The following is a 27,774-nucleotide window of genomic DNA, read 5'->3' on the forward strand; positions in this document are numbered from 1 at the left end:
CATCCTGCTCTGCCTGGTTCTGAGCCCGTATTTGGTGTATCTCAAGGTCCTCCCACACGCGCGTACACATCTCTTAGCCAAGATGGATTCCAGCGAAGAGGCCTATCTATGGGTAGTTGGCATCACTTACTATGAGGTGGCGCCCCTTCCTTTTGGACCTCCAAGGAGCCCTTCTGCGCATGTGTAGTCGGGAGGGTCTCCTTGACTTCGAGAATGAGGAATATATGATCTCTTATCTTCTATCTGGGCAGGGCCCAGCCTCCTCCATTATCCTACTTTTATGGAGCTTCTGTCCACAGGGGAGAAACTGTTCAGCCTGGGCCCATCTATCTCCTGCCTCAAGGGAAAACTGAGGGGATGCTGAGGAGACACGGAGGGGACATGGGGGCTGAGGGGACACTGAGGGGGATGAGGGAGTTTTGTCCTCTTTAATGAAACCTGAGTAAGATGACATTGTGAAGAGAAGATGGTTTGTGTGACTTTATCAGTGACCAGCTGCATGTCTGGTCTCAGCCGGGCTTTTATCGTGTTTCTCTGAGCGTTTGTGGGCATGGGCTTCCTGGGTGTGGATCCCTCCTGTCCTCTCATTCCCCAAACATGGGAAACCCAGATTTAGGGCATCTCAGGGTCCAAGGAGCAAACCAAGAAAAATGCCAACTCCCAGACTTTTCAACCAAACAAAAGGGATAAATGTCATATTTATGCTTCCCTTTATTTTTTTCCAATCCACTAATTCTCATTCTGGGAACTTCCATGTGAAAAAACAGGTTACATGCTAATTTCAGATCGGTCAATATGTACATACACAGCTAAGAGCACTGACTATTAACCTAGGAAACCTAGCGAATGCCAGGCCTTATTTTACGGTTCAAAATGAGCTATTAACACGTCCTTTTGAAAAACCCCACAGAAAAAGTACCTACAAAAATTTATAGCCTCAATAAGTTTGTACATATGCTTCACAAAAAACACCAGTTATCCTTACCCCCAGAAAGACCAGAAGATGCGGAGACACAAGTATTTCAAATCTAAGAACACCAAGGCAGAAGGGCCTCAGGGGCATCCAGCCAAGTGTCCTCAGATGGACTCCAGGGGCTTTTCAAGCCCTGCGAGGATGGTGTGCAGAATTCCGTGCATACACACGTCTGCATGTGTGCTACGCGTGTGCACTACACACATGCAGGGCGGGCAGGCGGAGCAGTGACATCACGTGGGGCCTGGCTGCATGGCGTCCGCACACACCTCTGCCATCCTGTGTCAATGCAAAGGGCACTGAGGGGTGTGAGCCCCACACGGGTCACGAGAACCCGGGCCAGGTCCCAGCCTCCACGGCAGCCCCGCGTATTCCAACTGCTCTGTTAGACTCCACTGTAACCTCGACCTCGCAATTCGACATGTTGCTTATAAACGTGGTGATGCGCAAAGTTAAAAATCCAAAGAAGTGGGAATTCCCTGGCGGTCCAGTGGTTAGGACTCAGCGCTTTCACTGCCTGGCCCCGGGTTCAATCCCTGGTCAGGGAACTGAGATCCTGCAAGCCGCCCAGAGGAACCAAAATAAAAAGAAAAAAAATCTAAAGAAGAGCCCATAGCGTGTGCCGATCCCTAAGAGCAGCTGCCGGGGGTGGTTGTTCTGCGTGGACACACGTCACCCACACACCCAAGCAGCCCGCCTGCTCCATCCTCCTCCACAGCCACTGCCTCCTCCAGCCTCCCCTGGGTCCAGAGGCACAGGCCCTCTCCCTGGCCCCAGCAGACCCCCGACACCGCCCGCCCCCGGGCTCCCCGCGAGCCTCGGTCAACCTAGAGCAGGGCAGCTGCCTCCACCAAACGGCCCCCATGGGACACATCCGGGCACTTTGCTGCTGCCCTGCCCTCCAGGGGCCCTGCCCTCGGTCAGGTCCTTACTGCCCACCTGACCTCCGAGATCCTAGCGACACTGTGTGGCAGGGCCACGGGCACCTCAGCAACAACTGCCCTGAAGAGGTGTGCAGGACGGGGTCCCTGGCAGCAAAACCCTCCCGGGCGCACTGCCCTGGAGCCCCGGTCTGGGCACCGCTCTGGGCCTGGGCCGCCGCTGAGCAGAGCGCAGGCGAGAGGAGCGCAACACGTGGCACGCACTCCACAGGGGACGCACCGTGGGCCATGCAGGGCACAGGGCGCGGGGCCATGAGTCCCGGACGGAGGGGCCATCCCAGAAGGAAGGGCTCATGGAGAAAACGATTTGACGAAAGAGAGGCAATAGTGGGAGTTTCCAGGTGGGGGACAAGGCCAAGTTCAGAGGAGGTCACAGCCAGGGTGTTCCAGAAACTGCCAGGCAGCAGGTGTCCGGCGCCACGAGAACAAAGAAGACAGGACATCGGGCCAGAGGGCGCTTGGGCGGAGACTGTGCAGGGCTGTGCCCCCGGGTTGCACCATGGGCCCCAGGGTTTGGGGTGCAGCATGGGATGCAGAGGACATGGAGCTCCTGCCGGGCACCTGGCACAGGCAGCCCCTGAGAGACCCCACCCCTGCTGAGCACAGGCCCCGGGCCCTCCTGGCAGGTGTGAGGCCTGCCCAGCGTCCACCCCACTGCGGGCCTCACGTATGCCCGAGGGCTCTGGTCACGAGGAGAAGCCTCAGGAGGCCCAGCGGTTTTGCTGATGTCACCGGCATCCCTGTGGGGGCCAGAGCCTGACCCCCAGGCCATCCCTGAAGCCACCGCTGCCCAGAAGGAACCTGTGGGGCCCCCTCCTGCGGAGCCTCCTGCTTCTCGGCCACGTGCCCGGCCCTGAGCTCCTGCACGGCTGCTTTTGGCTGCTGCCCCAGGGGCAGGCCCTCAGCAGGCCACACCAGCTCCACCTGTACAGAGCGAGTCCACAGGGCCCTGCTTCCCACACACACCTCCCACCTGCAAGATGGGGAACGCTCCACGTGCTTCCTACAAGTGCGTTTTACACTAATAAAATTATGCCATGGTTTAAAGTACATAGCTTTCTCGTGTAAAAAATGTGTACTTCTTCCTCTTGATATTCTTTTAGAACTTCATCTTCTTCAAACCCTATAATCCCAGGGAATCTAATTTAAATCCACAGGCTGGGAACAAGCCCCCTTCCCCACACATCCATCTGCATGGGAGGAAACTGAAGCTGACACTGAGAGCTCACTGGACTGGCCTGGGGGTACCACAGCGCTCCAAATTCACACCAAAAGGACAACTCCCGGGGAGGAGTTGTGACACCTGCCCTGGGGCCCGAATTCAAGGACAGGCCAGAGGCTCATGACCCCAGGTGGAATGTGCTCAGCCCTCGGGTAATTTGTTCAATATCTCGCCTGCAGGGACTTCCCTGGTGGTCCAGTAGCTAAGACTCCATGCTCCCAAAGCAGGGGGCCAAGGTTCGATCCCTGGTCAGGGAACTAGATCCCACATGCCGCAACAGTTCTCACGCCGCAACTAAAGATCCCGCACACGGCAACAAATATCCCGCGTGCTGCAACCAAGACCCAGTGCAGCCAAATAAAGAAACATTTTTTTAAAAAAAGGAAAAGATTTCACGTGCAGACCACACAGGACAGGCAGAGCCGAAGCATAAAATGAAGCCACCACACCTCTCAGCACTAGGCTGCCTTTTTCCTTCCATCCTTAAACAAGCTAAACCAGGAGCAAAGGAGCTTAAAGCCCCCCTGGGAACATCTCATAAAGCACGTCTCAGTCACGAGCGAAGGTTCTACCTGGTCCTTGTGTTCTCACAAGGCTGAGATTTCCTGCTTTGTAATTTTGAATATCTACTTCTTAAATACGTGGCAAAAGTATGAAGGCGCCAGAACAGGATCATTCCTGAGTGCCTGGCGCGCACACCTGGCCCAGTGGGCCCAGAGCAGCCCGTCCCCACACTGAATTCCCACTACGTGATGATGTTCTAGCCAAATAAATGCATCCTATTCGCGATGTACAAGTGCCATGGGTCTGCAGATGAGGAAACGGGAGCGCTGGCCAGGGCAATGGGGCCGTCTCCAGAAGCTCCTTTCATACTACCGCTGAAAGCACCTGCCAAGGGGACAGTTGCTGCTCTTGACACAGGACAGAGGGTTTAATCGCGCAGAAATCGGTAGAGGCCCCAAGGAGCGCTCTGAACCCTTTGAAATCTCACAGGGAACACTGTGCGCAGGCACAGGCGCACGTTTTTCCAGGATCAGAGATCCAAAGCCTTCACCAAGGAGCCTGGGACCAAAAAACACGTAAAACTCATTGTTCTGTACCTGCCTCACCAGGAAACCCACCGCTGTCCCTGGGACACACACACACACACACACACACACACGTGCAGCTGACACACATGGGCAACAGAAGACACCAGTCCTGGGGAAGGGCAAAGCCCCGCACCTCACCTGGCGAGCTCCGCGCAGCCAGGAGGCTCTCACACCCTCCACGTGCTCTATGTTCTCTCCCGCTCTCAGGCTGTTCTCTGTGGACTGGGGCCCTTCATCGTGTTTCAGCTTCAGCTTCTCTAACACCCAAGTCAAGACCGTGTGGTGAGAAGCATCCTCTTTCTGTAGCTGCTCCTCCAGGCCCAGCAAGGTCTGCATCTCAGACAGGTAACGCGACTCCAAAGCGTCCAGGCGTGACGCGTGTCTGGTCTCCAAAGCACTGATTTCCGCAGCGTGTTTTGTCTGCAGCTCAGCCACGCGGGCTTCTGAGAGAGCCCACCACTCTCGCTCCAAAGAAGCCCTCAGCGCATCCACCTCAGCCTGGTGCCGGGTCTCCAGCTCCGCCGTCAAGGACAGGACGTGCTGCCGGTGTCCCTCCTGGAGCAGCTGGAGCTCGCGGGCGTGCTTCTCCCGGGCCTCCCGCAGGAAGGTGTCTTGCTCTGCAGCGAATTTCTCTGTGATTTCTCGACGTTCTTCTAAAAACCTGAGGAGACAAGCCAAGTGAACATGGACAGCCAGCGTGCAGCCACAAAAGCATCAAGCTCACATTCCTCACAGGAGACACCACTTTCTACTGGTAAGACCATCGTGCCCAGATTTTCCCTGCTCTTTCCACCTCCCGGGGCTGCAGGTGGTCTGAGCCCCACTGCCAGCCGTGAGCGGAGAGCCAAGGGGCCCACGAAGCCAGAGGAGCTCGGACGCCAGAGCCCAGGCGTCCCCGGTCACAGGCTGAAGTACAGGACACAGGACACCCAGCAAGAAACCACACACACATTTCCACAGACACCACAGGGAAGCAGGTGTGACCGCTCCTCGGGAAGGAGAGGACCTCAACAGGGAAGGGGCAGTGGCATCGTTTACAGGAGCCAACAGGGCTGCAAAGAGCATTCAAAAGACCCCCAAAACCCCTTCGGGGTGAATTAGGGGCATGAATTAAATGAGTTGCAGGTGACACTGGCTAGCAAACACAGAAGCAGGGAGACGCCCCTCTAACTGAAGCACCCAGCACCCCAGCAGGGAAGAATCTCTACGGGGCACCCATTACACATTAGCACCACATGGAACGTTCAGGTGAGTGACAAGAGCTGGGATGGGATTCAGGTACTAACTGTGGACCAGACACCACGAAAGCCTTTCCACTGATCAGCCCATGCAGGAGGGCGCTAAGGCCTCATGAGTGTGTCCACCGTGCCTGCGTCCTTCCAGCTCACACAGTGGGTCAGGATTTGAACTCAGTTCTCAGACCCCAGAGCAGAAGCTCTTGCACCTGCCTCATGACGCTGGGGAGCAGCTGCCGCATGAGAAGCAGCAAAACCAACAGTAGCTCCAGTGACACCAGGGCTCACCAACACCCCTGGTCACTACAGCCCAGATGTGCAAAGAGGCAGCAAACCAAATCACACTCTAAATCAACTTAAAGCTTCAGAGAAGTACATACATAGTTCAGAAAAACTCTTTATTTTTTTTTAAAAATCTGTTTGAGTTTAAAATACACAAGAAACTTCAGAAATGAACCACACGTCCTTATGATAAATGAGGCTGAAGTTCTGCTACTGAAACCGTAAACCGTGCAAAGAACACAAACGACTGTCACAGATGCATGCAGGGCAGCGTGGATCACGGGACAGGGGCTCCACAGGAAGGACGGGGGTGCTGCTGCTGCCAGCAGGTCCCGCAGCCCCAAGAGCCACGCGTGCCCTCCTGGGGACCGGCCTCACCCAGGCAGGCAGGCGGCTCCGTACTGAACGGGCGGCCACAGGAACGTCACCCACCTGCTCTGGGCCAGCTGCAGCTGGAGAGCACAGTCCTCCTTCAGGTGGTCCCGGTCCGTGGGGGCCAGACCACCGCCCAGCTCCCGGCCACACTGGCTGCACTGCAGAGACTCGTCCCCCGAGAGCCCCAGCTCCAGCTGCCTCAGGCGGCCCTGCTGCTCCATCAGCGACCCCTCCAGGTCCAGGATCTGGGCTGCCTGCTGGTCCTGCAGCTGCCTCATTTCGGCTTCTCGAAGCTCAAACCTGTGCATCATGGACAGCTTCTCGGACTCGGCCTGCTCCCGCAGCTCGAGGAGCAGCTGCATCGGCCTCTCTTCGGCCCCTCTCCTCGGGTCCTCACCCGTGACTTCCCACTCGGCCTCTCTCTCGCCGAGTTCTCGTCTCATTAGCTCAAGCTTCTCCTTAGCACTCTTCAGTGCTTCCTGGTGGGCTTCAACTAAAGTACATTTCACCTGCAGAAAGCACAATTTTATTTAAGAAGGAGGAAATTAAATGAAAAGATCACTGGCAGCAACGACCCAAATCCATCTCTGAAGATAGAGAAGTTCCACAACATACAAGCACTAGTTCCATAACATATCGCGCTGAACAGAGCAATGGCAGTGTTTCTTATCCTGATGGGAATAAAGGAGCCTAAAATGCACAAATATAAGACTATTTGCTTAAGTAAAACGTGTCTGCATCCCGGCACCTGGCCCCGACTGTTACCTCTGGGGCTGGCAGGTCTGGACACACACGCAAAGGGGAGCTCCTCTGCGGTGCCAAGACCAGCCCAGGGGATCAGACACGTACGGGGCCTCCCGTCAAGGGAAGGCCAACCCCCCAGACAGAGGAACCACCACCAGCCAGGACGGAGCCACAGGAGAGCAGCAAACAGCACCAGGCCAAGTCTCTGGACTTGCACAATGAACGTTCCAGGTTCTACAAGGGACCCCTCGGAGGACTCCGGCCAGTTGCCCTGAGCACTGGAGGCCCCTGTAAGGAGCACACTCGGGCCCCAGCTCAGGTGGCATCCCAACCCAACCCCGAGGAAGGCACCCAGCAAGCAAACACTGCTCCAGGTGGCGGGCGTGGTGGACCTCGGGGGCTTGCGCTGACCCTGACCGGTTAACACGGGGCCCCGGTGGACGCGAGAAGTGCAGAGTGGTGAGGTGTTTCAACTTACTTGCTCCAAGTCCTCTTTTAGGCGGATTTCGGGCTGCAATTTCTCGTGTAAATTTCTATTTTCTACTTTTAAGAGGTCGATTTCTTCCTTGAGCTCCGTCAGAAGCAGCAGGAGATGAGCTTTGTGCATGGTTTCCAGACCCAAGTCTCCGGCTGCCACCTCCAAGGCCGTGCTGTGTGCACACAGGAGGGGCACCCGGGCGAGCTCTGCAGGGGACCAGGGGGCAGGACCGTCAGGCTGACCCGCAACTCAGACTAGACATCTACCCTCAGAAGCCTCAGACAACTGCACGAAGATCCTGAAACTCCCCGTGTGGGCTTGGTGTCAGAAGTGGACATGACACACCCATCTACAGCCAAGTGGTCACTGAGCCCCAGGCCCAGACGAGCAGGCCCGTGCTGAGCGGCCCACACCTCCTTCCGCCTGGGTACCGGGTGACCTGGCACCCCCAGAGCTCCTCTGGCCAGAGCCCATCACCGTCCCAGGCTCGATGAAGAGCCAAGCGTGGCCAAGGCACCGGTTGGCAGGAATGTGCCGAGCAGCGGCCGTGGGGCACCCCTCACACAGGAAGGAGAACAGGGAGGGCAAGACACCAGCAGGCGTGACCCAGCTCTCTGGGCCGCATTCTTCCCCTGGCGGGGACCCTGAGCCGCCGGCCCTCACGGTGGGACCCTCTGCCTTGCCCCCTCAGCTCTACGCGGGACCCACCCTCTCCTGGGCTTGTGTCCAGGGCCGGCCTTACGTCTGCTCTCCTAGGTCCCTGACCATCCCCGGGGATGACCACAGCTTCTCCATCCCCGTGACCCCGGGCAGGCCCTCTCCTGACACGCCCAGGCCTGCTCAACCCCCGAGGAAGGGCCCACGGCGCCCACACTGCAAAGTGAACGGCCAGTGTGTGCAGGTGGCTCTCGTGGGAATCAGTCACCGCCCAGAACGTCCCCTGCAGGCCAGACTCCCAGCGACCCAGCGGCACTGAAGGCACACACCTGGGCCGGGCTCTTCCGAAGGCCCCACATGCTTCTCCCCTTCCAACACCTGGGTCCCCGCGAGGCCCGCCTCCTGCTGGACTTCCTGGGAGGACTTCCCCGCTGCTAGTTGGCGCTGGTGGTTTCCTTCTAGCTGTGTGTGCAACCCCAGGCTCTCCTTTGGGAAATCACAGAGAAAACCTTCTAATGACTCTGTCAGCCTCCTTCCTGAATCCCTGCCTCCCAGGGAACCCCCCAGGGGACCCACCCCCACGGAACCTCCCACGGACCCTCGCCACGCATGGGCACGCCACCTGCTGCCCCATGTCTCGCTTCCAGCAGGGAGGCGGGCCTACTCCACCGACGCCAAGCTGTGGGCACTGGGTCCCCCACCGGACCCCCGTCCCTCGCCCTCCGCACCCCGGGACAGGCCTCCGGGACCAGCCACATGGCCAGGGCCTTGGTGCAAGGCGCCCTGCTCCACCTGCGGCTCCCGGGTTTCTCCTCACGCCCTGCCCTGCGCTTCCCATCCAGAGCCGGGTGCTGGGCCTGCCCCCCGAGGATGACGCTCTGGAGTGCAGGGTCCGAGGGGCTCGAGGCAGTGTCAACGTTTCCTGTGCCCTCAAGATGCAACCAGTCACCCCATCTTCCTCAAAATCACAGAGAGGCCACGGCAGCCTAAATGTCCAGCTCTCAATAAGCTTGAGTTATCTTTTAAGTCAAGACTGGAGTCCTCATACGGTCACGGGAGAAAACGACTTGACTGACGGGTGGACTCGAGCGCCCCCGACACAACTTGGCTTACAAGGGTCAGGCTTCCCAGCAAGTCGGTCGAGAGCGACTCGCCATCCCGGGAAAGAAAAGGGGGCCAGCACCTCACCCCCACCAGGCAGCAGCCAGTTGCAGACGACAAAAGCAAAGATAAACACAGGGAAATCCTGCTGTGCCTGGAGCCTGGGGACGGGGCGGGAGCCGAGAGCAAGGGGCTCCCGGCCCCTGAGCAAAGGGCAGACACGTGGCCGCGACGGCCACACAAGCCAAAGGACACTCAGCCTCAGGGACAACCAAACGGTTGCAGCCAGAGAGACACTGGCCAGGGGTCGGCGCCGACCAGAGGGGCATGGGGGTTCCCAAACCCACCTGGGGGACCTCCACCAGGCACCCTCAGTCAACATGGCGCGCCAACACGCCAAATATACACCACGCACGCACACACACCGCACATGCCATGCGCCACACACGCGCCCACACACGCGCCCACACACGGGACTTCTGCTTAAACACACGTATACTCTATCGTTTTTATATTCCCTCAGATGATAGGAGACATAATTTAATTCATAAAACCTATGAGGAGAAGAAACAGTGAAAGAGGTAATCAGTAAGCCAAAGGTGACCAACTGCTGGAAGACGGGAATCACAGATGCTCACAGAGGTTGAACGGGGAGCCGCTTGAGAGCTGCCCAGACACCCGGGAGGCTGGGAAGCAGGTACAGGGGGCACAGAGGTGACTGCACGACCCCCAGGGGCTGTGGACCAGGGAGACTGGCGTGGGGACCCCACTGTGCCCCTCTTCTCAGGGACCCCAGCAGGAGGCTGGTAGAGACCAATGGCCTCAGGAGGGGAGGCCACCCCCCAGCCCCCAGGTGGAGCCTGCCTGGTCAGACAGCCCCCCAAGACCCCACGGTGCCTCACGCTTCGTGACGGCACAGCCTCAGGTCACCAACCAACGCATGGACCACAGATGCCCCACACAACACAGAGACGCAGACGCACGGAGGCGCGGCAGGAACTACACGGAGCCTCAAGAGGCCTCTTAACACCAACGGCCGCCTTCGGGGAGGAGACCAAAGACACCCCGTCCCTGACGCTGAGCAGAGGACACAGGAAAGAACACAGAACAAGAAGGCAAAGCCCCAGAAATTAACAATGACAATGGAAATAAGATAGCCAACTGCAGAATTAGAGGAGAGGGCAGAAAAAAATCTCCCCCCCCAAAAAAAAGCCTAAAGCAACATAAAAAGAGAAATGAGAATTGAAGGAAACCGGTGGTTCCAGCCTGGAGGTGCAGCGTGAAGCTCGCGGGAGTGTCAGAGAGAGAACAAACCACACGGAGGAACAGCTGTCCGAACACACTGAACGGCCGCTCAAGACTTCCCAGAAGTGGAGACAGAGTCAAGGCCCTGCCTGTTCCTGGTGTGAAAAGTGGACACAAGCTGCCATCTCAGGACTCCCTGGAGCGCGGCCGGGGGCCCAGCCATGCCGACAGCGCGGCACCTCCACCGCCAGCGCCAGGGGCAGGAGGACAGGGGAGCCACTGGCTCCCCGGAGCTCCGCATCACAACAGGCGCAGAAGGCTTCCACTGTCACAGAGAGCCGTGTGAACACCGCTGCCCACAAAGGTTAGAGATGCCAGAAACAAACGGCATGGAGGCCGTTCAACGAAGAGAAACGTAAAGGCCAATAAAAAGATGCCCAGCACGCACTCACCCCAGCGCTTCACTCTCCGGTCATCAACACGCACGACGCAGGTGGTTGGGGAGCTCGTGGAGAGCGGCAGTGTGACCGCGCCTGCATGGGATGCAGGCAGGACCCGACCTGCCAGCCACCCGCCTCCAAGTCATGCCATGAACCTCAGGTTGTTGTTTTAAACAAGCAGACACAATGCAGCCTGTGGAGTCACCAGAGACACAAAAGCAAGCCTCCCTCTGCTTGTCAGTGTCACAGAAGGAAGCTTTTGTGAAAAGGATGGAAATTCAGATTTGATAACATAAAGACAGTCCAGTTCCCAAATAAAGATTAATGAAACACAACCTTTCTCAATGTTTATGGAGACGCTCATATACCTCAACAGCAAAAAAAAAAAAAACCACCTGATTAAATAAAAAACAGGCAGAAGACCGGAACAGATACTTTTCCAAAGAAGACACACAGATGGCCAACAGGCACATGAAAAGATGCTTAACATCACTAATCCTCAGAGAAATGCAAATCAAAACCATGAGATACCCCCTCACACCTGTCAGAATAGCTATTATTAAAAAACCAACAAATAACAAAGGTTGGCTAGGATGTGGAGAGAAGGGAACCCTCGTGCACTGTTGGTGGGAAAGTAAACTGGTGCAGCCACTATGGAGAACAGTATGGAGGTTCCTCAAAAAATTAAAAATAGAACATCATCAAAAAATGCTGGAGAGGGTATGGAGAGAAAGGAACCCTCTTGCACTGTTGGTGGGAATGCAAACTGATAGAGCCACTATGGAGAACAGTATGGAGGTTCCTTAAAAAACTAAAAATAGAACTACCATATGACCCAGCAATTCCACTACTGGGCATATACCCTGAGAAAACCATAATTTGAAAAGAGTCATATACCACAATGTTCACTGCAACACTATTTACAATAGCCAGGATGTGGAAGCAACCTAAGTGTCCATCGATAGATGAATGGATAAAGAAGATGTGGCACATATATACAATGGAATATTACTCAGCCATAAAAACAAACGAAATTGAGTTATTTGCAAAGAGGTGGGTGGACCTAGAGACTGTCATACAGAGTGAAGTCAGAAAAACAAACACCATATGCTAACACATACATATGGAATCAAAAAAAAAATGGTTCTGAAGAACCTAGGGGCAGGACAAGAATAAAGACACAGACCTACTAGAGAATGGACTTGAGGACATGGAGAGGGGGAAGGGTAAGCTGGGACGAAGTGAGAGAGTGGCATGGACATATATACACTACCAAACGTAAAATAGATAGCTAGTGGGAAGCAGCCGCATAGCACAGGGAGATCAGCTCAGTGCTTTGTGACCACCTAGAGGGGAAGGATAGGGAAGGTGGGAGGGAGACGCAAGAGGGAGGAGATATGGGGATATATACATATACATATAGCTGATTCACTCTGTTACACAGCAGAAAGTAACAGAGCATTGTAAAGCAATTATACTCCAATAAAGATGTTTAAAAAAAAAGAACTACCATATGATCCAGCAATTCCACTCCTGGGTATTTAACCAAAGAAAACAAAAACACTAATTGGAAAAGACACACGCACCCCAACGTTCACAGCAGACCCTATTTACAACAGTCAAGATATGGAAGCAACCTAAATGTCCACCAACAGATGAATGGATAAAGGAAATGTGGCACACACACACGTACGTACATCCACACAACGGAAACAGTACTCAGCCATAAAAAAAGAAGGAAATCTTGCTATTTGTGACAACATGGATGGACCTTGAGGGTGTTATGCTAAGTGAAATAAGTCAGATTGAGAAAGACAAATACTGTCTGATCTCACTTCTATGTGGAATCTAAACAACCCGCCTCATGGAGAACAGACTGGTGGTTGCCAGAGGTGGGAGAGGGGCTGTGGGCAAAATGGATGAAGGGGTCAAAAGATGCACACTTCTAGTTTGAGGATAAAAAGTCCTGGGGTGTCGTGTAGAGCACAGGACTACAGTTAACAATGCTGTATTGTGTCTCTACAGGCTGCTAACAGAGTGGGTCTTAAAAGTTCTCAGCGCAAGGAAAAAACTCTACCTCTGTGTGGTGGTAGACGTTACCCGGACTGACCCTTCACAGCACACCCAGGCATCCAGTCATCATGTCATAATGTCCTGTGGCAGCTAGACCTCAAAACAAAACAACAGTGTCCCATCACCTCGTGCTGCTCCAGCTGAAGGCCCAGTTGATCAAGACGGTCTCTTCCTTCTTCTTCAGGCGTCTCTTCTGAACAGGCACTGGATGAATTGAGAAACCGTGCTGTAACGACCTGACACGGGTGCCCCTCCACCGAACTCCGCTGTCCCTGGGATCCCGCTTCTGTGCCGAGGACAGGATGACCGCCGGCAAGGGGGCGCAGCGGGGCTGGCGCCCACCCACCCCGGCAGCACGGCGCTGTCCGCAGCCTGCGCGCAGGTCAGGCCGGCGCCCAGCTTTAGTGTCATCTTGCCTAGACCCGATCATAAACGTGTCCTCCTGCGCCGCTTTACCTGATTCCCACAGCCTCCGGCGGGGAGCTGTCCTTCCCGCCCTGCAGCCGCTGCTGTGACAGGGTCAGGTCCTGCTGGTGGCCCCTCTCAGCCTCCCTCAACTTCTCTGCAGAAGAGATTCTCAGCTGTTCCAGTTGAGCCTCGTGCCTGGTTCTCTCCTGCTGCTGCTGCTCTAAGGCCCGCGTCAGGTGTTCTAGCCCCTCCACGTGAGATGCTTGGGCCAGGAGCTGCTCGGGTAACTCTTTACAGGATGAAAGTAAGCCATCATCTCAAAATGAAACACTTAGGGGAAATCAGAAGCTAGTTAAGAGCCTGCAGTGTGGTGCTGGGGGCAGAACTGTAAAAGGTCCCCCCATCCCAGAACCCATGAATGGACCCTCCAGGGCTTATGCTACGTGGCACAGGGGGCCTCGCACAGGGAGACCACCCAGGCAGCCTCAGTAAACCCCAGAGCCCTGAGGGCAGAGAGCTTTCTCAGGCCGGCACAGACATCAGGCGGATTGGAAGTGTGAGAAGCACTCCAAGTGTTGCGGGGGCCCTGAAGACAAGAGGGCCGCGTGGCGAGGAACGGGGGCAGCCCCTGGGCCGACAGCCAGCAAGGAAATGGGACCTCGGTCCTACAAGCACAGGGACGGGACCCTGCCGACCGAGGGAGCCAGGCCAAGGCCCAGCCCAACGTCTGGACTTCGGCTGTGGGTGACCCTGGGTGGTTTCAGGCTGCTGAGTTGGTGGTATTTTGTTAACGGCAACAGAACAGTAATGCAGACCGTAAGAGAACTGTCAGCCTCACAGTTCTGACCCAGAGGGTGCTGCCAGCCAGTCCACCAGAGCTAGTTATTAGCCTTCAAGTAACAGGGATGGAAACAGGTCACTATCCCAAATCAACGTTCCCCATGAGGGTCCTTAAACGCACGGGGGAGGGTGCAGTGGAAGGCGCACAAGCTGAAACTGTGTGTGAGAGCACGCCTGAAGCCCACCCACAGGTCAGTCCGCCAGCTCCGCCTGCGGCTGCCCGGAGCCTGGCTGGGGTGGGGACGGGAGGCCTATCCACCCACCCAGACTGTCAGGTGTTACTGCGGGTCCCCTCTCGTAACTCTGCTCTTTGCTCCTCAGTAACATGTACGCACAAGGGCAGACCCTACAGTTCCAGGCCTGTCTGGAGAGACAAGCCCACGTCTCTCTGCCCCGTGTCTTGTGACCTCCTCCCTCTGAAGGTGCCACCGGCGAGCAGAGACCCCTCTGACTTGGGGTCTTGTGAGGGGGAGACCCAGGTGAGCTGCCCTCAGTAAACGTGGCATCACCCTCCCAAACCAGAGCTCAGGCCCCCAGGAGCCTGACAACACCTAACGCAGGTGAGCTCACAGGACCCAGGAGGCAGTGTACACCCACGACCCGAATGCCCACTGAGAACTGCGTTTCGACAGCGCTCAACCAAGCCCCAGCGTGAGCCCAGTCGCACACGTGAATGGTGCGTGTCCACACGAGGACACAGGCTGCCAGAGTCACTGCTCACCAACGCGCCTACGAGGAAGCCAAGGCTGCCACCAGCAGCTCTGCACCGTGAAGCCGCAGACCTCAAAATTCACAGAAGTTTACTAAGCCACCTTCTTGGGCCTGCAAAACCGTTAGGTCCTAGCTCGGGGCTTCAGCAGGGGGAGCTCAGCCCTAGCCGCTGGGAACTTGGATTCTGAACGCGAGGCTCCTCACCACTCGGCTCCTGCCTGCTGGACCTTGCAGACTCCAGCTGGGCCCCCAGGCGCCGGATCTCCTCCTGTGACTGGGCCTGCAGCTCCGTGTACGAGGCGCGCAGGTTCTCCAACTGGAAGAGAAGGCGATGGTGTGGGAGCCCGACCAAGACCCAGGCCCGAGGCAGTGCCGGTGATACCCGTGCAGCACCCGATGGGCACCAGGTGAACACGCGCAGTCTCAGCTCAAGCCCACCCACCTCCAGGAGGCCCCGAGAGCGGACCAGAGGAACCCGTGGCCACCGCGGCCTCTCATGGGGACGCCTCCCAGGCCTCGGCCTCGTTCCCAGCAGAGACCTGTCCCCCTACTTTGTCAGGGAGGGTGGATGGGCCCCCTCCATCTGTGACCACGGGCTCCCTCACCCTCGTGTGGCCTGTGTGGTTTTCTCCACGTTCCCTGGCCAGCCTTCCCGGGAAGCGACTCTTTCAGGGATGAACAGAGCTTGCACACCAAGCGTGTGCCGAGTGCCAGCCGGCCCTGCACCGCCGGAGCTGAGAGTGGCTGCACCTGCCCTCCCGGGGCCTGGGTCAGGGTGGCCACCCAGCACCCCAAGTCACAAGCACAGGGCCGAGCGCTTCCGGGGGAGCGTGGGCGGTGCTGGCCTGTGGCTGCTCTGCTGCCTTGTGGAACGGGCCTCCCCTCACCCAGGGCACAGGGCAGAAGGTGACCTCCGGCCGCCTCTCTCCCTGGATGAGGGACAGCCCGCAGGGGCCCGACTGGCCCTGGTCCTGCCCGGCCAAGCTGGCCTATGTCTGGAGGAGAGCGGGGAGAAGCAGGTGCGAGAGCCGCAGACGCGGCTCCTCCTGGGCTCCACGACTCTCCTCCCTGCAAACCCACACATGGGCCTCGGCTAACTCCGTCTTCCAGTTATTTCCTTTCTAATTCCTTGAACCAGTGCTTGGGGCATTGCCTGACTCTTGGTCTTGGTGATAAAGGCCCTTCAGGTCCTTGAGTGAGATCTGGCCACATCACCCACATTTCGGTATGTAAAGTTCCAATGGAAAAGAGTTCTGAATACGTGAGCCACAGAAATGTTTCTTGCTAACTTCTTGTTTATTGAGTCAAGGTCAGAGCATGTGCCCTTGCACCCCTAACGGCTGGAGCCTGTAGACATCCCAGGGGCACTCGTCAAGGGCACGAATTCTCCAGGTGTAGGACTGAACACCATCATTAAGTCAAAGTCACAGACTCTATATCCTGACGTGGCTCCCTACCAGATCCACCAAATACTGAGGGTCTCTTTAAAGGGGGGCTTAAAGTATGGAGGTCCCTCAAAAACTAAAAATACAACTACCATATGACCCAGCAACCCCACTCCTGGGTATATATCTGAAAAAATGAAAACACCAATTCGCAAAGATACATGCAGCCAATGCTCATAGCAGCACTATTTACAACTGCCAAGACAGGAAGCAAGCTAAGCGTCTGCTGACAGACGAACGGATAAAGAAGATACGGTGCATATGTACAACGGAACACGACTCAGCCACAGAAAAGGCCCGCTGCCATCTGCAGCAGCATGGGTAGGCCTGGAGATTACCACACTAAGTGAAGTAAGTCAGAGAAAGACAAATACCGTATGGTATCACTTATATGTGGACTCTGAAAAACAGAACAAACGAATGTGTACACAAAACAGAAAAAGTCACAGTCATAAAGAACAAACTAGTGGTTACCACTGGGGAGAGGGATGGGGAGAGAGGTGAGTTAGGGGTAGGAAATTAACAGGTACAAACTACTGCGTATAAAATAAGCTACAAGAATACACTGTACGGCACAGGGAATACAGCCAATATTTTATAATGAAGTACAATCTTTAAAAATTGTGACTCACTATGTTGTCCATCTAAGATGTACATAGTATTGTAAATGAACTATACCTCGATTCAGAAATAAACACAAACATACCCATATTAGGGCTTAAGCTTTAGGCAACAACAGAGCGTGAAAGGACCCCAATCCGAGATCTCCCCCAGGCCCCTCATACAAGGCCTCTACCTCAAGCTGCTTTTCCTTTTCCTTTTCTCTGAATTTCAGCTCCAGGTCTTCCACGTACTGGCAGTGTTCCAACTGCAGGTCCGCGCGTAACTCGCTCAGGGCCGCCTCGTGCTGGGCCTCCTGAGTCTGAAGGGAAACTGGAGACGGGCACGGGCCTCACTCAGCTTGTGACGACACAGCGTCCTCCTCCTCAGTAGGGGAGGCTGCAGGCACGGCGGGCCCCCCAGGCTCTTCCAGACCCCGTTCTCAGGACTCTGCTCTCTTCAGGGAGGAAGGGAAGGGAAGCCACAGGCCAGCAGACAGCATCTACTGACCACTGGGCCCCACCGTGTAACAGAAAGGGAACAATCAAAAACTACTTTTTCAGTAGCAATTTAGTAGAAGAACAAAAGATTTTGTTTGTTTGCAAAAGATTTCTCTGAAATGAAGGTTTCGGAAGGTTTAGGGAACCTGAGATGCCTGTGACCAACGAGGAGGGACCCCAAGGCTGACTCTCCTGCCAGCCAGTCACATGGCATTTTTTCTGGGACGACACACGAAAACTCAGTCCCCTTCCAAACTTGCTCATTTTAATGAGAGACTCACATTCAGCCTGATTTTTGTCTTGAAAAACCTTCTCCAACTCAGCCTTCTGTTCTGCCAATTCTTTCTTAAACTGGTTTTGTAAATTCTCCAGTTCTGACCGATGCCTTTCCGATAATTCTCGGCGTAGCTTTTCTAAGCTCAAGTCTCTCTCGGATTCCCAGTCTTGCTTCAGGGTCTAATTTAAATAAGGAAAAAGTAGATGATGGCCAACAGTTTATTACTGCGGTAAAAAAATTTCAACTGCGCATTCGAAAACCGTCACCCCCGCCCAGACCAGACTGCGAGTACAGGACACAGCTCGGGACGTCCAGTCACACAGGAACAGCAGCACCTGCAGGCAAACAGCCCAGGACACGAGAACCAGGACCACCTGCCAGAAACAGAGCTGGTCGCTGAGCAAAAGCACAGGAACTCGGCCGGCAAGACAGGCATCCGTCCCCCACGCAAGACCCGGGCACTACAGCGACACCGTCGAGCTCTGACGGGGTCAGGCTCTGTCCCAGGCGCCCTAAGAAACGAGTCCCCTCTGTCCAGCTCAGAGGGCAGGGGCTGGGGCACAAGGCCATCCTCCACCCACCGCCTGTCCAGAGTGGCCAGGGCACACCACTCCCCTCAGCCTGACGTCACACATCCCCTAACACTACACACTTCCTCTGCCATCACCAGCGCTGACGGCCCTTCTACAAGTGTAGCCTTGAGAAAGGGATGGGTCACAAGAGTCACGCTCATCCCACCCCCCACCCCCCGTGGTTCCCCGAGGCCCATACACGTCACTTGATCACCACCTCTGTGGCATCCACATCTCCCGTCCGTGAGGGCTGCTCAGAACCAGATGGGAGGAAAGAGACTCGCATCACACCAGGCAACACAAAAACCCACAACCAGCTGCTGTGATGAATTCACATTGTACAGAGAAAGCAGCCCATCATGCTTCACCCCCGCGACTCCAGCTCTGACTGCATTTTGTTAGAATCAAGGGGCGGGGTCCCGGGTGGGGATGAGGGAAATACCGCATACACGGAATGAATTTTCTTATCCTGTGTACCTCTATCATCTGGGCATTTTTCTCCATTTCTGATTGTAGCTTCTCCTTCAGGTTAGCTGCAAGAGAAACATAAAAAGTCACTCAGATCACCGCAGCTCAGACTTTTCCACAATCTGATCCCCCAGGAAACGAGAAGGCTCCCGGCACCTCTGGCCGCTCCACCGAACACTTGCTGACATTAACAGGACAGGACACGTCTGTGAGAAACAAGCAGGTGATGATGTCTGGGTTAATTAGCAAATCACACTCATGCCTGACAAAGGACGGGTGACGTCCAGCCAGAGCGACAGTCCAGGAGGACCGGGCGAGGCCAACTCTGGGGCTTCACAGATCACTGAGAGCTGAGCCTGCATCATCCTTCTGCTTACGGGGACCTCGGCCCATCCACTCCACACTAGGCCACTGTGCACCCAGGGCCCTGTAGTCCAGGATCCCGCTGAGCCAGCTTCCAGGCTGGGTGCTGGACCACAAGTAAATGGAGAGAGGTAAAGACGTTCTAGGTCCCAACAGCTCCCCGCCTGAGAGAAGAAGCACAAGAAAGGAGGTGCTAGGCAGAGGAGGCTGGACCAGCGGGCACGGCCAAGCGTGGGGTTGGGGAGGAATAGCACCAGGTGACAGCCAGCAAGCCCTGGGCGCGAGGAGGGCGTGGGGAAGGCGGCCTGGACAACTCCAGAAATCACGCAAAGGCCCAGAAGCCAGCCTCCGATGGCAGGTCCCGCCGGGTCCACAGGGGCCCCACCTGCAGCAGAGCTTCAGGGACCCAACGGCAGGGTGGGCCTCTCGGGGGACCGTTCCCAGGGGTGCACATGGAGGAAACAGCATCGAACAGGCCTAACTAAGGAAGGCATATTTCATATTTTTAAAATTTAACAAAAGCAGGGGAGGACGTGGAACTATCTCCTTGTGTTTGCCTGAATCTAGGTGAAGAAACAGGCAAGGCATCAAAGGACCGACAAGGCTGCTCCTCCAGGTGGGTGGGCCCCCAGGAGAGGGAGACTCTGCAACCGGGGCAGATCACAGGGAAACGGGCCAGGGTCTCTTCTCCGGGGGAAGAACGTTCTAAGCATGAAAACATGAAAAGCCACCAAAGAGCTGCTTTTAAACACTTTAAGTGGGTGAATCATGTGGTACATGAACTACAGCTCAATGAAACTACTATGTATGATTTTTACAAAAAGTACTAACAGGGCTTCCCTGGTGGCGCAGTGGTTGAGAGTCCGCCTGCCGATGCAGGGGACGCGGGTTCGTGCCCCGGTCCGGGAGGATCCCACATGCCGCGGAGCGGCTGGGCCCGTGAGCCATGGCCACTGAGCCTGTGCGTCCGGAGCCTGTGCTCCGCAGCGGGAGAGGCCACAACACTGAGAGGCCCGCGCACCACAAAAAAAAAAAAAAAAAAAGGACTAACGAAAGATATACCAAAAAACATTAAAATGAAATCATATAAGTTCACCTTGAGGCCAGCACATCGCCAGATTGAGAGGCACCTGAGCCACCACCTGGCACAGGGCGCAGGGGGGGACAGGGGCGGGGGCGGGGGCGGGGCTGGGCTCCACGAGGCCTGGTCGCACACAGAGGCCCAAGCACAGCACAGAAGCCAGGCGCCTCCGACGACACCCGCGGGCCGGCCGCCGAGCGTACCTGCCTCCTCCCGGACCAGCTCCAGCTCCCTGCACGCGCGGCTCTGCAGCAGGGCCCGCTCCTGCGCGTGCCGCCCGGCGAGCTCGGCACGCAGCTCGGCCAGCGCCGCCTCCTTCTCGCGCTGCAGGTGCGCCTGCGTCAGCTCCAGCCGCGCCGCGTGCATGTCGCTCAGGCTCAGGCGCAGCACTTCCAGCTCCAGCTCCTGGAGGACACCAAGTGCAGTGAGATAAGCCAGGCCCAAGAGACAACTACACGATTGCACTGCCCCACTGCCGTGAAGCATGTAGGATCGCCAAGTCACAGAGACAGAAGGTAGAATGGCAGCTGCCAGGGGCTGGGGGGCGTCGCTTAGCAGACAGGGTTTCAGGTTGACAAGATGAGAAGAGTTCTGGAGACGGATGGTGCTGACGGTTGCATAACCGTGTGAATGTACAAACACCAATGAACTGTGCACCTAAAGTGGTTAAGATGGTAAAATTTATGAGTGCTTTACAATTAAGAAAAGGACTGTGACAAAAATGGAGGTTGAGGGAGTATAAATGGAGTTTCAGTAATTACTATGCAAGAGGAAGGTGAAGCTGTTGATTAAATTTAGATTTAGATAAGTATATATGTTATATTTAATAACCTCACCATTAAAAGAATAGAAACTGTTATATTATTACTTCAAAATGAACAAAGGGAGAATTTTTTTTTAATCCCCTGATAAAAAATAATCCAAAGAAGGCAAAAAGGAGAAAAGAAAGAAACAAAACAGGCAGGACAAATAGAAAGCCCAATTAAACGTCTGACGTAAGTACAAGCACATCAGCGATTACATTAGATATAAGGGAATTCACTGCCCAGTAATTGTGAGAGTCAGTTAAAAATCAACCCTATGCTGCTCACCAGGCACACATCTCAAATAGAAGGATGCAAAGATGCTGAAGGTAAAGGAGAGAGAAGACCAGAACCACGTCTGATCCATTCACACAAAGCTCTACGTCAGAATCGGCACAGAAGCCAGGAGGGTGCTCGCTTCAGGGTGGGCAGCAGGGAGCAGGGTCCAGCACCGCCCTGCCCCCGGATTGTAGAGACCACATGCTGCTCACGATGTACTCATCTGTTGGGCTATGTCTAAGCTTTGTGTACTTTTCCACAAAGATGCTACAAGTCGCAGTTTAAAACAAGTATGAAATGTGTATTTAAGGCTGGGTTTTACGGACCCCACTAGAGACCATTTCTCCAGGCCCTGCCAGGCCCTCCTCTGAGCTAGATTTCTCCTGCAACAATGCAGACTAAAAACCAAACTTGCGGGCTTCCCTGGTGGCACAGTGGTTGAGAGTCCGCCTGCCGATGCAGGGGACACGAGTTCGTGCCCCGGTCCGGGAAGATCCCACATGCCGCGGAGAGGCTGGGCCCGTGAGCCATGGCCACTGAGCCTGCGCGTCGGGAGCCTGTGCTCCGCAACGGGAGGGGCCACAGCAGCGAGAGGCCCGCATACCGCCAAAAAAAAAAAAAAAAAAATGGATTAAAGAAAAGTAATCAATTCAACACTCATGGAAGTCACACCAAGCACTGTGGTACGAACTGGGACGGTAAGACCAGCGCCCAGCCGGCAAGCCCGTCCCCCAGTGTGTCTCCCGTGCAGGGCTGCCCACATGGGCATGGGCATCGAGGGCCAGGCCCAGGAGGCACGCTGACCCCACAGGACCCTCAGTGAAGGAAGGGCGACTCTCCCTTCCATGCCCACCACCAAGATCAAAGGTCACAGGAAGACCGCCTCCAGCTTCCTCAGCTGGCTCCGGCCCCCATGCACGCAAGGGAGGCGTCCTCAACCGGGACACACCTTAACCGAGAACCCAGGAAAGGCATACCTTCGTCATCACCCCAGGCTGCTCCGGACCATCGTCTTCCAGCTTCTGCAGCGTCCCCGCTCCACCGGGCTCCTGCAGCTGGAGGGGAAGGGCCAGGAGCATCCACAGCGGCTCCAGGGGCACACCCCCCCCCGGCCCCGCCCGCCTCCAGGCCCGCCAGTTCCATCTGCACTACTCTCCTTCTACACAAATCTCATGCTCTAAACATTCTTTATGTAACTTGCTTCCCTAATGATGTCGCTGCCCGATTTTTAACGAATTCTGCTTCTTTTATTTCACCGCGTACTTAACACAAATCACTAAACTTTAGTTGCTCAACACATATTTTCTAAGCTCTTAATTTTATATAAATTCAAATATTTCATCTTAAAGATTTTCCTTTAGATAAATCTTTTCCTTAATAATTTGCAGAATAGTATTTTTAGTTTCTTTTTGTAAATCACCTCAAAATTGAGTTTAAAGCTTTCCAATGAATTTTCTCCCAATAGTTTTGACCCATAAGTTTACAAGAATTGGGGCTTTTATCTGCAGGAAGGCTCGGTACGCACGACTTGGCGACTCGCGGGCGGCTTCCACCCCCATGTCCACCTGCACCTCCAGCCCCGACCACACATCACTCTGCCGCTGTCAGGGTAAGCGTTAGCGTCTGCTGGACCTAACTGCACTTATCAAGTTTCTTTTCTGGTCAGTTATAACTGCTTGAGAGGACTGGCATAATTTTATTCCTTCTTACAGGTCTTCCAAAGAACAATGAGAAAATTTACTTTTTTTTTTTCTAGAGTAAAACATTTTACCTTGCAATTACTACCAGACCCCTGCATTTATCTAAGACACAAAACGGATCTGAGCAACCTTGCTTCTCCCATATCATGATGCTATTTCATCATCCTAAGGATTGTTCTGTCACACTCAATTATTCTCAACCATGCCAACACCACCTTAAATAATGAGGAAAAAGAAGAATGAGGGAGCCACCTAGAAGGACGAGGAACAGTGAACTCATCCACCCTTCAGTTTTCTAAGTGACTGGAGAGGCCATCTCAGTAGCCTGCTTTCAACATGACAATTCAGGGACTTCCCTGATGGTCCAGTGGTTAGGACTCCGAGCTTCCACTGCAGGCGGTGCGGGATTCCATCCCTCGCTGGGGAACTAGCCGCAGGGTGTGGCCAAAACAAACAAACAGACCAAAAACATATCTAAGGACAAACAAAACTGAAAAGGGTTGTCAACACTGACGCCACAGAAGAGTATTCCTACGAATAACTTCATACCCCAAACTGGAAGATTAGAAGGACACATTCTGAGAAAAAGCACAACTGAATAGTCTGGTAACTGTTCAGTAAGTTGACTCTGCAATTAAAGGTCTTTCCACAAAGAAAGCTTCAGTCCCCAACAGCTCCACCATCTTACACCAGCTCATCCACAGAGCAAAGGACCCTCTCAGCTCGTCACGTGAGGCCAACATAACCTCAACACAAAAACCTGACAAGAGAGGAAAATTACAGGTCATTCTCTCGCAGAACACACTTTTTCTAAATCAACTGAGAAGACCATATGACTTTTCTCCTTTAGTCTCTTAAGTGAATCACACTGATTTTTTTGGAATGTTTGACTAAGCTTGCACTCCCCTAAAATACACTCCACTCCACACCCACCAAAACTGTTAAAATAGAAAACAAATGTCAACACCAATCACAGATGTTATGGAACAAGGAAAACACTCATATGCCACCACTGAAAATATAAACTGAACAACTGTTTTAAAACACAGCTCAACATACACAAGTTGAACGTATACCTAAATACTGACTCAGACATTAAATACCTAATTACGGCCCCATAGAAACGTGTTCACACAGACACCAAGAGACTTGTATGAGAATGTTCATAGCAAATGCCAATCAACAGCGGAACAGAAAAACCAAGGTACATCCATACAGCAAAATACTATACAACAACGAAAACGAAAGAACTATAGCCTTTAACTCCTAAAGGATGCTGGATAAGAAGACCCAGACTCAGGACATGCATACTGGATTCTTTTATTTATAAAACACTCAAAACCAGCAAAACTAAACCATTCTTCTAAAAGTCACGGTGCTCCATACACAGAAAGTAACTTGAGATGGATCACAGACTTAAACATAGAAACCAGGCCATCAAGCCTCAAGAAGACACTGGGGATTATCTTCACAACCTCAGGACTAGGGGAGACCTTTTGGACAGGACACAGAAATCACTAACCATAGAAAAAAATGATAAATTCAACATCAAAGTTAAGAATATTTGCTTATCACAAGACACCATTAAGAAAACAACTTAAGCAAGGTAAGCAAGACTAGGAAAAATATTCAAAGTACATATATCTAACAAATAACCTGGGAATGCTAAACAATAAACTTTGGAAAAATAAAGACAAAAACAACTACAGGTTTCCCCCACTACCAGAAATAGTGCATTCCTATGAAAGCTTTCATAAACCAAGATGGCATAAAGGTAAAGAAGCAATTAGATTTCTTCATAAAACTGAGAATCCTCTTTGAATTTCTTTCTGTTAGCAAAAACAGGTACTAATGTAGATCTTTTGTAAAAGTGAAGTGGTGTAAAGCAAGCTTTCGAAAAGTGAGGGATGGCTGTGTAAACAAATATTCTATAGTTAGTAAATTTGTGTTTTACTGGCATGAGAAGTAGCAATTCTGAAATTAATTTGTGTGTATTTTAAGGTTGAGCAAATAAGTAAAGATACTGTAGATAAGCCTTTTCCCCATTTTCTCACTATGGGAAAAAGGAGCTAAAAATAAGGAGAGGGGAAAAGCTAGAATAAATTCTGTGCTGTTGGATTGGAATTGAAGATATTAGTGTGAATTCATGGTTTTGATTATACATGCAAATAGACAAATAGATATAGATGTGCGTGTACATACATACATTTATATTTTCTGGCTCTGTCTATTGAAACAGCCTAGAAGCAACCATACCCCGCAAGCAATAAGCACACCTAGCACCCAGATCTTGGATTCTAAAACCATGCTCCACCGAAAGGAACCAGGGCTCCTTGAAGAAATGGCTGGTTTGGGGCTGCAGAAGGAAAGGACAAAATAAGCCTAGAAAATCTTGGTGCCAGGAATTAAGGCGCCAGAAAATGATGAGGGCATGTTAAAAGGTCACATGCCAATTCAAAGGCACTCCCAGTGGCCAAATGTATGTATTTCAGCAACAAAATAAACATTGATATGATGGATTAAAACCCGTAATAAAATAAGTATCTAGGAGTCCATACTGATATAAATAATTGAATAAATAAACTGCGGAGAAGCAACAGTTCCTCCTTAGAGTAAAATGCCAATTAATATATGTAGATGGAATGATGGAAACAAAGTCATCATTTGGCCAACACCATCACAGTAATTACTGCAGGCAAGAATCTTCAATAGAAGCTAAAACTAATGGAAAGTATCATGAGAAATGGAGTATTTACAGGGTCTCTAAGCACCTCCACATAATATACTTATTAACTACAAAGGGGAAAACAAAAACTTCTCTGTCAGCAGAAATCTGGCAGGCCCCCCAGTAGTGAGACATAGCTACCACCACACCACCTGTGCTTCTTCTCAGGATGCACTCAGCAGACATCATCATCACTTCCACCGTGTTCCTGCCAAAACGCACAACCTGACTTCAATCAAACAAACCCAAACTGACAGGGATCCTACAACATAACTAGTTAGTACGTCACAAGTGTCAAACTTATAAAACACAAAGGAAGACTGAGAAACTGTCCAGATTGGAGGAGACTAAGGTGACAAGGCACTGAAATGCAATACAGAATCCTGGACCAGAAAAATCGGAAAAATTAGAACAAGCTCTATCAATCAGCTCACAGTATTGTTTCAATGTTAACTAAAACTGATGTGATTTATACTATGATTACATAGGTGTCAATATTTCAGGAAGCTAGGTGAGGGATCTCCAGGAACTCTGTGTTATTTTTTGCAATTTTTTTGTGGGTCTGACATTTTAAAATGAAAAGCTAAAAACCACAAAACCTTTAATTTAAAATAAAAAAGACTTGTCTGATTTGAAAATAAAAATATGAAATTAATAAATGATATTTACATTGCGAGGCTTTCTCCTCAAAGAGCCTAAGCAGGAAGCATACAGAGCAAAGCCACTGAGAGTCAGGGCTCAGCGCTCTCAACGTGGCTTCCGTGGACTCAGCTGTGACCCGCAGCTCGACCCCAGAGAAGCAACAAGAGCACGAACATGAACCGAAACTAACATCCAGCCTCAGGTCCCTCAGACCACAGGGAGTGGAGGCAGAGTGAGCTGGGCACAGGCTGGTCCAAAGACTCAGGCACCAGAGTTCTGGGCAGCTGCTCCCCAGGCAAAGTCGGAGCGCCACGGCGAGGTCTTCCAATTTTTCCAAAGAAGGAACATTCTATAATACATTTGTAGGTAGAATATCATAAACTTTATATGCTAGCAATCATTCCTTTTTTTGCAATAAGGCAGTCCAGACACAGCATGACTTTGAGTCAAATTCTGCCCTCATCCACCAGTTTTCAGCTCATTCTAGCAAACACCTGCCCCTGCCCTGCTGCACACAAGTTAGGGGTACTCCCAGTTCAAGTACACACACGAGAGGAGGCCCCAAGGAGACCCACATGCAGGCAACCAGGAGGCCCAGGGAGGCCATGCACCCTCAACACCCAGGTCCACACCCGCCCCTGCAGCTCACAGGGCCTCAAGCAACAGACAAGACACCATTTCTGTGACACCTTCAGCCCTGCCCTCCTCACCCCACATTCAGAAAGGAGGGAAAGGACAAAGACCAACAAGCAGGTGGAGTTGACAGCAGGTGAAGGGATATTACGGCTTAAGTGTCCAAAGAGACCTGTCAGGGGGGTTGATGCACAGCCACACCCGAGGAACCCACACTTGTCAAACTCCTGCTACCACGCCGAGCGCCAATACTGACCCCTGCCTTCAAACAGTTCACCCCAAATTTCTCAAAATCATGGAGTGAAGAAAAATCTTTAATTAGAAGTGAAACCACAAAAATATACGCCCCTTTTGCAAGATAAAATAAAACCCCCTTTCCCCACTTTTGATAGGCAAAAACAGACATAAGACCACTTTTAGTAAATTACGCTAGCAGTAACCAGGAGATAAGCAAAACGTGAGAACACAGAGCCGAGCAAATCTACCTGAGGGGCTCCTGCGCCATCAGGGGTGTCGCTGCACAACGCGTTCTTGCCAACGGCCCGGCCTCCCAGGAGTCCGGCGGCCTCGGCCGCAGCTACCGGACTCTCCTCCTGGTCAGGCGCATCGACAGCCGCGCCCTTCCTCTTCGCCGGCGTTTTCTTCGAATGCGCACAGTCACCTTTTGTTTTTCTCTGTCGGAAGTGAGCAAGCTGCGCAAAAACGTAGAGAGGTAGTAGAGACAAAGGTAAGTGAGGAAAAAGTAACAGAACCACAAAGACAGCAAGCTTGTGGGGAACATGAGGCTCTGGGGCTGGCTCAGTCCACACAGCCACACCTGGCCAGACTCACATCAACCAGGCCCCGTCCCAGAAACACCACCTCCATTAA

General features: G+C 53.1%; 1 protein-coding gene across 9 annotated transcripts in view; it reads right to left on the reverse strand.

The window, feature by feature from the left end:
* Positions 1-27,774, reverse strand: part of PCNT (pericentrin) — a 96,797-nt gene that overhangs the window by 66,411 nt on the left and 2,612 nt on the right. For 7 of the 9 annotated variants that reach the window (XM_089910084.1, XM_089910078.1, XM_089910083.1 and 4 more), the window contains exons 2-14: positions 27,390-27,596; positions 22,182-22,259; positions 20,326-20,527; positions 18,688-18,743; positions 17,643-17,817; positions 17,058-17,194; positions 15,021-15,132; positions 13,314-13,554; positions 12,983-13,061; positions 8,328-8,484; positions 7,342-7,547; positions 6,177-6,628; positions 4,366-4,888 (exon numbers count right to left, since the gene is read on the reverse strand). In XM_089910084.1, coding sequence (XP_089766210.1) covers positions 4,366-4,888; positions 6,177-6,628; positions 7,342-7,547; positions 8,328-8,484; positions 12,983-13,061; positions 13,314-13,554; positions 15,021-15,132; positions 17,058-17,194; positions 17,643-17,817; positions 18,688-18,743; positions 20,326-20,527; positions 22,182-22,259; positions 27,390-27,596 — 2,625 coding nt within the window. The remainder of the gene's footprint in view (positions 1-4,365; positions 4,889-6,176; positions 6,629-7,341; positions 7,548-8,327; positions 8,485-12,982; positions 13,062-13,313; positions 13,555-15,020; positions 15,133-17,057; positions 17,195-17,642; positions 17,818-18,687; positions 18,744-20,325; positions 20,528-22,181; positions 22,260-27,389; positions 27,597-27,774) is intronic. The other 2 variants (XM_089910082.1, XM_089910081.1) reach the window with 2 other exon arrangements.

This window comes from Delphinapterus leucas, chromosome 4 (assembly GCF_059928025.1).
Source record: "Delphinapterus leucas isolate spDelLeu-1000000601 "Yukka" chromosome 4, BTC_Dleu_Yukka2, whole genome shotgun sequence".
Lineage (NCBI taxonomy): Eukaryota > Metazoa > Chordata > Mammalia > Artiodactyla > Monodontidae > Delphinapterus > Delphinapterus leucas.